The 13250-nt window shown below is 42.5% G+C and overlaps 1 protein-coding gene across 1 annotated transcript; it reads right to left on the bottom strand.

Annotated features, from left to right (window-relative positions):
• Positions 1–1169: 1169 nt before the first annotated feature.
• LOC124648316 lies at positions 1170–5101 on the bottom strand. Its single transcript, XM_047188101.1, has 7 exons — positions 5047–5101; positions 4069–4352; positions 3225–3319; positions 3048–3149; positions 2238–2315; positions 2096–2142; positions 1170–1394 (listed from the first exon to the last, which is right to left on the bottom strand). Exons 1-7 carry the CDS (start codon positions 5099–5101, stop codon positions 1300–1302), a joined length of 756 nt encoding a protein of 251 aa, XP_047044057.1. The 3' UTR covers positions 1170–1299.
• Between the last annotated feature and the right edge of the window lie 8149 nt (positions 5102–13250).

Below are 13250 nucleotides of genomic sequence, written 5' to 3'. Positions count from 1 at the left end.
GTGGCGCTGCTGTGCATCCTCCTCGTTGTCTCTTCCGCTTTTGTGGCGGCCGAGGCGTCCGGCCGGCAATGGGGTCATGGGGGAGAGAGCGGAGCCGTGGCGGTGGCAGCCGCGGCGACGACGCCAGGGAGATGGCGTCTCGTCAGGAGGGCACTGCGGGAGGAGATCGTCCAAACGGACGGCGACGTCGACATCGGCGAGACGAAGAGGAAGAGCCCCGGTGGCCCAGACCCGCAGCATCATTGATGCAGATCACGGTCTCCTTGCATGCAGTTTCTTTCCACAGATATATCTGCATGCCGGCTTACATGTGGCCGAATTCCAAAGCTAGATCGGTCGATCGTCATCGAGCTTGTGTTCTTGTCCTGATACAGAAAGAGATGATTGTTCTCAGAACATATGTATACACAGAGAGGGGTGTCGTCGTTGATATGTGGCAGTAGTAGTAGTAGTAATAGTGTGCGCGTGCCACCGTGGTACTCCAGGTTTAATGGTGTAATAATAAGGCCCTGCTGATGTCCAAAATGATGTAGTAATTGTTTTGCGGGAAAAGATATTTCATTAATCGTCAGAAGAGCTACCGTAATTCTGTTGTGCAATATATCTCTATCTCTACTACTTATATACTTAAAAAGACTAAACGTAATCCCTATTCTCCCCACAGTTTCGTCTGTTTCGTCGTCCCTCCCTCCCACCAAAGCATCCCAGACGTACAAGGAATCCAGCAATCAATCAACATGCAATCCAGCATTCAATCAGCTATCAGCCGAGACAAGGAAAAAATTCAGCCCAGACATACAAGGAAACCAATCAGCCCATACGTACAAGGAAACCAATCAGCCCATACGTATCCCTATGAATCAGCTAGGCGGAATAGGAAATCAACTCTCCCCTCACGCTGCCGTCTCTTCTCACCCTTACGCTGCCATCTCTTCTCCGACGCCTGCCGTCCGGCAACCACCTCGCCACCCAGTGGTCTGCCGTCTCTTCTCCGACGTCTGCCTTCTTGGCAAACACTGGTTGCCAATACCGACGCCCCGAGGTCTGCCGCCTCGCCGACGCCCCGTGATCTGCCTCATTGGTCTGCCGCCTCTTCTTTGACGCCCAGGTTGGCTCTCCAACCAGTCGAAGACATCGCCTCTTCTTATCCTTCATCTTCATGCTGCATGCAAAAATCAGTTCTGTATAGAGCTGTGGCACTCTCTACATTCATGAGAGCAAACTTGCACATGTAGATTTAAAAAATTAGAAATCAATTGCTACATGCTATTAGTCTGAAAAATAAACATACATTCAAATTCAGTATACAAGGAATCCACTTGTGGCCCAGCAAACATCGCAGACCCATCCACTTGTGCCACTAATTGATTGGTGATAACCACAGCAACTCCAAACTGCAGCAGCAAGCAATTATTCAACAGGGGTAACTGTAACTCAACACTTTTGTGTAAAACAATACAAGCCCAAGTTGGAAAAAATTATTCAACAGTTACTTTAAAAGCACTTGAGCCAACTATCTAGCATGAACTTAGTGTACTTTGAACGAGTAACGAATTAACAATGCCTTGATTTTTTAGAAAATAAAAAGTGTTTCTTGTCTTTGCAAAAAATATGGTTGTAACTAAAATTTGACCACATTATTTTTGACAAGTATTACTGCTTTTGTGTGTGCAGTCTGAGAATTTATAAATACATCAAGGTTTAGATTCTACTGTTAAGTGTCATCACCTTATAGTATCATGCCGAAATGAAAAGTAAATGCTTGGATGTGAAAAATGTTATAATAATTACTCACGGCTAATGGTGTGTTTTTCTTAGAGCAGTGATAGTCGAGGCTAAGCTGCAATAAATATCTGCCTCTATGCTTTTCACACTGAAAAAATGGGAATGGAATAATACTCATGTTTCAGAGGGGCAACATCAAACATGTATGACGGGGAGAAAACATATTCTTCTTCTATGCAGGGAGGCAGAAAATAGACTGTTGCCCGCTGAACTTGTGCATTGGCATGTAGTATTTGAGAAGGCAGGAAAGCATGTTCAATGTCTGGCGTTGATCCAGTGATTACTTCAGATAAAGTTTCAATTGTCATACCTGGTGTTTGGTTATCATTCAGTGAGTGGTTATCATTTAGCATTTGCCTGGGGGTGCAAATTTCATAAGCCATCATTAGATCTTGACATTCAATAACAAGTGAAACCAACCATTTCTTAGTGGTTAAAGCGCATTATTTTGCCTGCTCAGTCGTTTCATATGAGCCATCATGAAATTGTTTACGAGACAATGCTCCCAGTGATGTAAAAAATGACTGAACCTGCCAAACAAATAGTTAAGTGTTAGAAGGCAACAACTGAATATCACTTTTCAACAATTTTGCACAGATGCACAACAATTTTGGTGGTGCAAATTTTATAGACTCTCACATCAGAGCTCAATAAGTTTTCCCATGTCTGATATCTCATGTAAAAAGGCACATGCATGTTTTTAAAATTCAAAGTACTCTAACTTCTGTAAATAAAGATTGTAGGAGACATCAACTGAACGGCTTGGGGGTGGCTTGAGTAGTGTAGATAGACAGAGGCTATTTGTCCGAAGAATACACAATAGACAGAGGCTATTTGTCTGAAAAATAAACATGATGTGTAAGCAGAACTAAATACAAGTAGCATTTGAAAAACATAGAAGGTGCCAATAGAGATATGCGTGAACTCTGTGAGTATAAACCATCAGTAGTATAAGCTCCATGTTGTAACTATCGCATTTCAATGTACAAAGAAATATGAGTCACACAAGGGTGGTCAAATTTAGAATTTCATTTTAAAATGGCAAGATTTCCAAGACATAGACGCAGTAATACCTTCTTGGCACCAGAGTAACAATTAACAACAGTCCATGATACCGAGTTTCTTCCTTTTAATCCATGGAGAGTCTTAAATAGCCCGTTATTGATCATACACAGCTTTTATAGTTATTCTAGATTTGAGATGGAAGTAAAATAGTAAACAATGTAGTAAACTATATTTTCTTCAACTTGAAAGGGACAGACCTCATGGAAGCTGCCTCCAGCAAAAGTCTGGACTGACGATCAGTATTATAAGCTCTTGCATAAGCCACATTCTCTAATACATCAGCACCATCTAATCCAAACCTAAAATACAGTATTCACTTGTTTAGTAATCAATTTCATGTTAGCACAAAGTAAACGCTGCATACAAGGTGAGACCTGTCTGCTATCTGGAGGAGCCTCTGTGGTCTGAATGTCCCCTCTTCATCAATGTACAGAGCCTTTCCTTCACCACCACCTTGGTCCAATGGAAGCTGAAATATATCACATTAACATATCATGAGAATATTAATCAAATGGAAGCAGACTAAGAATATTAATCAAGTGGAAGTAGAGTAAGAATATTAATCAACTGAAGCAGACTAAGAACTAAGAACTATCACTGCTGTAAATCACCAAAAATTGCAATGACACTATAAACATATGGGCACATATAAGTTTCTTTCTTTTTAAAAGGAAAGCGTTCATCTTTCTCTGACAAGAAAATACACAACTGACAGATCTTAATACACTGGACGTGTACGATCTTTCCAAATTTAAGTAGCTGCACGCAGTATACGATCCCTGGTTTTGCTCAATTTGGAGGCTGCGATCACAGCTGCACGTATGCATCAGACATTGCTATTGCCTTTAGTTCTTCAGAGAGACAGAGCGCCGGCCTGGCAGAGGAGCGGCACGAGCTGACCACCTAGGTGCAGCGACATGGCCCGGTCTGTGGGGCTGACGAGAGTGCTGCCGATGAAGATGGTCGGCACGGGCGGGCTCCGGCCGACCATGTCTGCGAGCACCCTCTCGACGTCCTTCCCGCCAGGGTCCTTGTCCAGCTCGTGCACTGTCCAGCTCACGCCCAGCTGCGGAAACAGGCAAGCGGCACCGGTGGAGGCCTGCAGCGATGCAGGGGTGCAGCGGAGGCGGCGCTCGGGGGGACTCCATGCAGCGATACACGATATCCAGTTATGCACACACATGGGTTTGAATAGAGAGAAGACACACGGGGGCTCACCTTGAGAAAATCCGTGATCGAACGGACCTGCCATGCGTCCTCTCCCTTCCCCTTGCCCTTGGGCGGCGCCTCGTCGGTGCCCGCGAACTCGAGGAGCAGCCGCTGGGCGACGAGCGCGGCGTCGGCGGGGAGGAGCGGCGGGGGGTGGCGGCCGCGGCGGCAAGGAAGGCGCGGGCGAGCGGCGCGGAGGCGGGGTCCGCGACGTCGAGCGCGGTGAGGAGCGCGCCCGAGAGGGCGGACGAGAGGACGGGGGAGGGCGGCGCGGAGGTGAGGAGCGGGAGGAGCTTGGAGAGGAAGGGCGCGAGGCGGCAGCGCAAGCCAAGCCGGGGGGCGGCGGCGGCAGGGCGAGTGAAATTGGGACAGAGATCAAGTGACATGCAATAGGCATCTCACCGATGAACAGTGCTGTGACATGCGACCATGTTCTGATCGTTGGATTAAAAATGGATGGCCAGATGAACATGAACAGTAACAGCTACAGGGACAATCTACAGTGCATCGCTACAGAGACAAATCTACAGTGCTCCGCTACAGTACATATGCTACAGGATCATCTACAGTGCATCGCTACAGTGCTTGATCTTGTCTATCTATTTTCGATCCAACGGCCTGGAGTGCATGTTACGGCACTGTTCATCGGTGACATGCCTCCTGATCTCTGTCCGTGAAATTGGGGGCTGATAGTGGAGAGCAGTGAGAAAAAGGGGATGGACGGGGAAGTTGAGAGGTGGGGGAATTTTTTTTTGCCCCTCTTTAGTTGGTACCTCTATGATTTGCCCTCAATTACTTTGTAATAGATTTTTTTGCCCCTCTTTACTTGGCCCTCTTTACTTGGCGCTTTAACAATTTGCCCTTTCTGAATTGTTTTGTTTTATTTGAAGATCAGGCTAAGAACCCTAGATCAATATATCGCGATCTAAATGTTCTTGTAATTCATCCTCTTTTGCTCAGCCATGGCGGCGCCGCCAATGTCAGAACTTGTCTCAGGCCCTCCGGCCATTGTGGAGCCGCGCTTCGGCGACGCCGACGACATGCAGCGCAACTCCTCCACACGACGCGACACGACAACACATCCGTAACAAGCACTTGTGTAGGAAGAGCACACTGCCGCCGCCACCCTCCCGCGTGGCGCCGCCTTCCCTAACCTTCGCAAGCTCGTCTGCGGCTGCGCGCGATAGAACAGAAGGTGGTCAGGAGGAGAGTAGGGAATCACGCTGGAGGAGAGCGGGGAAAGGATCTGGGCCGAGCAGCATGGCGTTTGGGGAAGAAACGCCGGTTCCACGCGGGCGGCGCTGCTCGATTTAGGAGCTTGGGACGGGAAGGCATGGATGGTGGGCGGAGTAGAGTGGGGCCGCGTCGGAGGAGGGGGAGAAGGCGGACGATCTGGGAAGTGGAGGGGAGGGTAGCGAGTGGTGTAGTTGGCCGGCGACGGGGGTCGTGTGGCACAACGCCGGCGCCATGGAAGAAAGCAGTTGTGCAGGTCGCGTGAAGTATTTCCTGAGGGTCAGATACCTAGATGGGATAAGGGCAAAGGTGACCTTTCACGTGGGGCTAATCAGCCAGAGGGCAAATTGTTGAAGTACTAAGTAAAGAGGGGCAAAAAATAAAATTCCCCGAGAAAGAAAGATATATACTCCAGTTTCACTCGTGATGTCTCTGCGTATGTGTACGTATCTGAGTTGAATCTTGATATCTCTAGCTCAGTACCACTGCCTAGGTCACTTCTAATTTAATTCGTAAAAAATATCACTTCTAATGTTTGGTGGGTGCTCTTGGGCATGTGAGGAACAAATATACTGCTAGAGATAGTGTGGTCGGACTTTTAAGTGTATTTTAACCGTGAGAGAGAATTTTTTTTATTCCATATGCATGCTTGTATGATTTTATTTAATTTTTCTATTTCATATATGTTTTTCTTTTTTAGATAATAGCCGGGATGGACACCGATATTGTTGCGATATGCACGGTGGGTGGTATACTACGTTGCACTTTTTAATTTTTTCGCATGAACTATACATGTTAATGTGAAATATTGTTGTGCAGAATGTTTTTGAGCTCAAGAAGAATTTTTTGGTACGCTTGCTCAAGTACAGTAAAAATGAAGCGGAAGAAATTATTTCTAGCATTGTACGGCAGTATTTAAGGAGCATCGAGGTGTAGATTCTTTAATGTATAAACGGTTAGTCGAGTACTTATTTAATTTTTATAAACAATGTCAATTATTATAACGTTCTTCAAAGCAATGTAGTTGTATTATGACAATGATATCTTGTTATTGTGTTCGGTATTATCATGCTATAGCACATTATAATATTCCTGATTTGATTTGAATTTGAATTTTCATACTAAGTTTCAAATTATATATGTGCATTGAAAAATGAAATTTGAATACCCATGGCAACGCACGAGCATTTCTACTATATATATATACATGTGCATTGATAAATTAAATTTGAGGACCCGTAGCAACGCACGGGCATTTGTACTAGTCTTCTAATAAGCCTGCTCATAGTAACATACACTAGTGTATCATATGTTACTATTACCATGACATTAAGGCCTAGTTCTTTCAACAACTTATAAAATAATCCACCCTCTCCCTAGAATTTGTTTCAATAATTGAAAATATACAATCGACGTAAAAACATTGAGGGTACAATAAAAATGGACAAACTATGATGAGAGTATAAGAGTTAATGTTTTACCAATTTAATATACACTGATAACTGTATGGTCTTAGAAAGCCGAGCAAAACAAGCAATTAGCCATCGATCATAAGCATTATTGTTGGAAGAAGAAAAAAAAAGATCATTTGAACTTACCACAGCTTAGCCTTCTCAAAATGAACCTTAAATATGACCCATCCAACTCGTATACCGCGTCATGCAAATTTACAATCCCCTCTAGTATATAGTGGTCATGTAAAAACCATTTGAGAGGGCCGAATCACCCAGCAGAGAGCAATGGAGTTTAATATGCTCATTGCAACCTTAGTTAAACTTTTGAAACCTATAAATAAAATAAGAGAAAATGGCTTCCGTACCATTGACAAACTCATCAATGGCTCATTTGGCATGCAACAAAGCACAAATGCTCACATACCAAGCACAAACAAAATGCAGTGCTTATTTGCCATTGGCTGTTAGTCCACCGTTGCCTCACACAATTTATGCAACAAAAGGACTGCATTGCCCTCAATGGCAAATAAGCAGCAATTAGTACAACAGGTCTGCTACAGAAAATTGACAGCATATTGACTCTATTTTCAGCATTTCAACCAAATAAGTAGGATATAATAGAACAGCTGAAACAACATGGATATTTCAGCAGCAAAATATTAGTCGATCCAAGTTCAGATCATGCATAATCAGGTTCATATCATCTAAAAGCACAATCAGGTTCACATCATCTACAACCAAAAGAACACAACTTGATGTTGGTCGTTGTTAACATAAGCCTCTCCAGTAAATCATGACACACATGAATAAGTGCAGTATGTAAACAAAACGTCTTTGTGTGTATGCAAGGTTTTTTTTTCAGGCAGCCTTTTTTACCGGAGGGCACTGAAATTAACGGTTTCCACAAAATCTCGGGAATCTCGGAAATTTATCTTCCAAGTTTCTTCAAACAAATTTTGAATTCAATTTAACGTAAAAACACGCTAAGTGCATGCTCAGCATAGCGGTTAGGCCTTTGCTCTTTGAACCGGTAGCATCATTGAACCTTTGTTGTTTTTGAGGATGATCGACCTTTGCTGTGACTCTTTTTCATTCGATTTAGCCTGTACAGCGAATAATTTTTACCAAAATGTTACATCTCGGGACCAACACGTGAGCTCGAAGGACAGCAAGAGAGATTCTACCACCAGACCAAGAATTCGTATGTGCTATTAACTAGCATGTGTCTGAATTCTGGTTCCTGAAGTTTCAATTTAAATGTCTCTGAATTTTTTGTCCGGTAGTAGTGATTCTAGGAGGGGAACGAGAACTGCGATTTCCGGCGAAATTTCCGAAATCTCAGCCGAGAAAAAAAAAACCCTGCGTATGTGTTTGATTTCTCCTCTTTTTTTCTTTCTTCTCTTTCATAAACTAGGGGTAAACCTGGAATTTTGAGAGAATCTGACAAGAAAATGGTGACATTCTAACGTTGACTTAACGGTGATGGCAAATAAGCACTAAATTTTCTTTGTGTTTGGTACACAAGCACTTGTGCTTTGTTCGATGGCAAATGAGCTATTAACTTGTTCGTCGATGGTACAAAAACAATTTTCTCATAAAATAAATATGGGCTTATATTTTTTGAATCTTAGTCACCTATGGTCCCTGTGGTAACAATGTTATTATTCCGAAATCCAAACTATGAAGTATCAAGTTGCTTTATGAAACTCTTCAAAAGGGGCCATACAATCATTCTTAATGACTCCCTAAAAATCCTCAAAAAATTCAGTTGGGCACCCATTAGTGTTAGGGACTTTGTTTAGATTCATTTGGAAAATTTCTAGCTTCACTTATTTTTCGGTAAACTCAGTGGTTAAAATTTCATTCTCCTTGGGGAGGACTAGCGTAAAATCAAATCTTATCCATGAAAACCTGACTATTGTCATAAGGGACAAAAGGGTTTTGGAAATATTGTATGATGTAGGTTATCAACTGGCCATCTCTCTCAATGGTTCCTTCCTCTTGCTCAAGCTTAGAAAAAATTGTTTACGATGCCTAAAGTTAGCTAGTAATTGAAAATATGTCGTATTATTATCTCCCTTTTTTACATTTTGAACACTAAACCTCCATCACTTATAGGTTTCCTCTTCATGTAGAAGGGCTACCACATGTTCATTACATGTACCTTTGACACACAAACTTCAATAGTTCAACTTGAAGGACCCGAAGTTTCACTGCTTCTTACAAGTTCGTCGATAACCTTGAGGAGCTTTATCTTCCCCTACCATACTTTTAATTCAATTTTTTCGCCCACCCACGTGAAAAAAATGGCGTAGAATGCAATTTGTTTTTAAGGTGTAGTGTACGAAATATTGGCATTGATTTATTAAGTTTTTCTGCCTCTGATCTATTGTATTACATACATCATTAGGTTTATGTACCAAACTGATCATTCTTGACAAGTTTATGTATATTCATGTATTTTACTCTACAAATTTTGCCCTTTTAGAGGTGATCGTGAGGTAACACTGAAACCATCTAGGGCTCTCCAGTGACCCCGCCGGTTCACTCTTCCTCTGGTGGCATTGGTGCATTGGAGGTGTGTCAGACCACGCCACCTTGCTGTCAGAGGGTTCTCGTTGTTTGTTTGGTTTTTGCTGTTTCCATCGAGTTGGTGAGGCAGTGGCTATATCTTAAAGCCATAATAAGGTCATTTCGGACATATCCTTATTCTAGTGGTGCGTCTAACGTTGGAGGAGGGTGCATGGTGTTGTGCATCTCACGGATCCAGTGGCGTAGCCACATTGTGACATGTGTGGTCAATTAACCACAGAGGTTTCTTGCAAATTCTTTGTATGTTGGTATAAATCATGTAAAAGAATACTAAAAATAAGTGAAAATACATATGTTTGACATCACATATTTTAAATGACAACACAGACTTGAAGGTCTGGCTCCGCCACTGCACGGATCTCCTCGGATACGGTCAGTTTTCACGTCAGTTGGTGTAGTTTCAGGTTTGGCTCTTCCGATCTATGGGGCTCATCTTTGACGATGGTTGTTGTGGTGCAGTAGTCCTTCATGGTCTTAGCACGGTGAGTTTTCCTTTATCTACTACAACAAACTCTACTATGACAAGCTTTGTCGGACTCTGATAATGTGGGGCAGGGACAGCAACGCGCCTTCGCTCGCGCTAGCTAGGTAGTCTATGAAACTATTTGTAATATTTATTACTTTTTAAGTTTTTTGCACGGGTGTGCATGATTATAAATAGATCGTTGGACTTTTTCAAAAAAAATCCATTCACCTTTTTATCTATTTATTATCGACCTTTAACTAGAGCTCAAACTATTTGTTAACTGACCTCATGCACGAATAACGTAGAGGGCACAACGTGTACTAATGCTAAAACCCTGAGCAAACCTACACTAGCAAACATCCGTATTACTTTTCTGTCTGCCGACGATGCAGAGGAGGGTACGCAGCACGAAAAGTGCCGTTAAAGGAACGAAATGTCATGGCCTTTTTTTTTTCTGAGACGACCCCTAAAACGTACAAAGTTATTAATAAAGAGTTAGGACACTAGAAATTGTCTGCCATTTCCGCCTATCAGCGTGCGCCGCCACAACCTGAAACCGTTTGCCGGTAAAGCATCCCTGTTGTGTCTGCTGATAAGTGCAATCGATCAGATCGCAGTGGCCATTAACCAAGTGGACAGTTTGGTTGGACTTGGACTTGGGTGTTATATCAACTGTCTGTCCAACTGAACTGCTCAGCAAATTAAAGTGATCAAGTGGCAACAAGTGATACATAATCGCACATCAAGCTGGCAAATCCAGTCTCGAAGACTCGAACGTGATCTGTAGTGGCGGGATCTGGTGCATTCGTACTGGCCAATGCTACTCCTATTTGGAGAAAAGGGAGGGGCTGGAGCTAGCCAATTACAATTAGCTCGCTAGTTAATTGGTCTAAGATGCGGCCCTTGTTTGCTCTGTCGGCAGATCGAAAAAGGGTGACGATGATCTGATGGATGCCCGTGGAAAGTTAACTTGGATTAGGGTTAGTGGGTTGTCCTTAACGAGTACCATATCTGTTCAGAGTACTAGAGGAAAATGAAGGTTAATTGATAATTCACAGATAATACAATCTATTTTATAGAAGATGATTTGAAAAATAAAAAATCTGAAGTTAACACTATCAACTTTTTTAGCAACTTTTCAATCTAAAAACTAATTTCCATAAGATCGAGTTGTTCCATTTTGGAGAAGCTCTGGAACACGTCGCTCAATACATTAATTATTTTGGTGCAAGCAAGGACACTTTCCAATGAGTCATTTGGGAATACCGATACATTATCGTAGACTCTTAAATACTAAGTAGAAAATTGTTGAGAAACTGCTACAAAAATGTCCGATCAGCTGGAAAGGAAAATTCCTATTTGTTGGAGAACGGTTAGTTCTTATTAACTCCGTACACAGCAATATGGCTCTATATATGATGTCCTTCTTCCAAGTTTCAAAGGGAGTAGTCCAACATTTGAATTACTTACGAGTAGTGAAAAAAAATAGACGGGCTAATGGAATGTTCTATGCCGTCCAAAAGATATGGAAAATGGGGTATGAAGAAACCTCTTAAGAAGGAAATATGTGGCCTCAAAGTTTATATCTCTTTTTTTTAACGAAGGGATTAACACTTTTAGGGAGGTGTAATGACTCTCCAACAGTCGCGCTATATAGCGCCCGCGCTTTAAAAGCCGACGATAAGTGTGCCGCTCGCGGTTTTTCGCGCTCCAAGAGTGGCTGCAAACAAGTGTGCGCTATAATATTTTTAGGGTGTGCTTGATTTTCCCAACCAAAGCGTCATATTTGGTGCGTCCAGTACAGCGCGCTGCATCGCTCGGAAACGCACGCGAAGAGCCAACCGCCGTCCTGAAAAATCACCCGCGCCCTTCCCATTTCAGCCCTCCCTCTCCAGCGATGCCGCAATGCCGATTCGTCCCCTACAGCGCTCTCCCGTCGTAGACAAGAGAGAGTGGCGCGCTTCATTGCCTCCTATCATTTGATTCGGAACAATGAAGCGCATGATGAGTTTCAACTTGATCTCATTGAGGAGTGGTGGAAATGGAGAGGACAACAAAATTAGTGTCTACATGTTTGTCTACTTATTGTATTGTTAAAACACAATTTGTTGTATTTCTTCATGAACAAGTGTGTTGTATTTGCTTGGCTTGAAACTAACAATTTATTATTGATTTATTTGTGTTGTATTTGCTTGGCTTGTAACTAACAATTTATTATTGATTTATTTCCATTTATTTGATCTTCTTGATTCTATATTCTTGTGCGTATGTTATTTGCGTCAGCATCGCGCGCTGTAATTTGCAGCGCCCATTAAAAAGGCTTTTTTTGGCTATTTTGTGCGCACTGCAATTTGCGGCCTGCGCTGCACATAAAATCTGGCTGCAGCGCGCTGCAACCACCATTTACAGCGTTGAATTTTAGCGTGATTATAGGAGTTGATCTAAGTCTCTACCTATAGATATTTCCTCATTAAAGAAGGATCAGAGATTCTTTTCTGGGAGGATTCCTTGCTTGAAAGTGCTCCTCTTAAGGAACAATATCCATATTGTACAAAATTGCACGTGATATAAGCAATAAGATCACAGAGGTGTTGGGAACATCACTACATAACGTGACATTTAGGCGGGATCTCGTTGGTATGCAACATGCATCAGTTCACGCTCTATAGAAGTGGATTGGTTTTGTCCAACTAATGCATGAACATGATGAGTTCGAGAGGAGCCTACATGAGAATGGAAAATTCTTCATGGGTTCCATGTTCAAGTCACTAGTTCAGTCCAACACTCCGTTAATTAACAGAAAAAACATCTAGAAAATAAAACTACCAATTAAAATAAATAAAAAATACATGATATCTTCGTCGACGTGTTATTTGAACAAAACACATCATGGTGAAGCACGACTGGCAATGTAGTATAAAGTGATGCTTCTGTCACCATGATGAAGATATAAAACATTTTTTCTTGCAATGCCAATTTGTGTATTCTATATGATCAGCCATCCAAGTGACTTGGATCCGGTATCTGTCATGCCCCGTTGCTAATATTTGGGGCAATTGGTTAAATGCCATAGAATACATGGATAGAATTCCTAATGCGGGTGGGTGTGGTCGCATTATTATGGTTCATATGGCTATCTACAAATGACATGGATTTTAATGCTAAACAATCTTCTCCTACAAGGGTTATTTTTCAGCGTGCTCACTATCTCTGGTTGTGGTCTATTCTTCAGAAACCGGAACACCTCTTCCTATTTATGATTGCATGCTCGCGGTTGGAACAAGTGACGAATGATATGGGTGACGGCATAGTCTGCGGATTAGTACACCATTGTTGTAGAGATTCACCATAGGCTTTTCCATAGTCACATATAGCATGTACCTTGGGCTTATGATGTCTTCTTGTTCTCTCTTTCTCTCTTTCAGTATCTTTGTGCATTTTTGTTA

The sequence above is a fragment of the Lolium rigidum genome, chromosome 4 (assembly GCF_022539505.1).
Source record: "Lolium rigidum isolate FL_2022 chromosome 4, APGP_CSIRO_Lrig_0.1, whole genome shotgun sequence".
Lineage (NCBI taxonomy): Eukaryota > Viridiplantae > Streptophyta > Magnoliopsida > Poales > Poaceae > Lolium > Lolium rigidum.
This window is presented reverse-complemented; position numbering and strand designations above follow the sequence as displayed.

Excerpts from the sequence above, each read along its gene's own strand:
- LOC124648316 (XM_047188101.1), bottom strand. The coding sequence starts at position 5,101 with ATGTCGTCGGCGTCGCCGAAGCGCGGCTCCACAATGGCCGGAGGGCCT. Across the intron at positions 3,320-4,068 it reads CGATCACGGATTTTCTCAAG|CTTCCATTGGACCAAGGTGG; the intron begins GTGAGCCCCCGT and ends GATATATTTCAG. Across the intron at positions 2,316-3,047 it reads CTGGAGGCAGCTTCCATGAG|GTTCAGTCATTTTTTACATC; the intron begins GTCTGTCCCTTT and ends TTTGTTTGGCAG.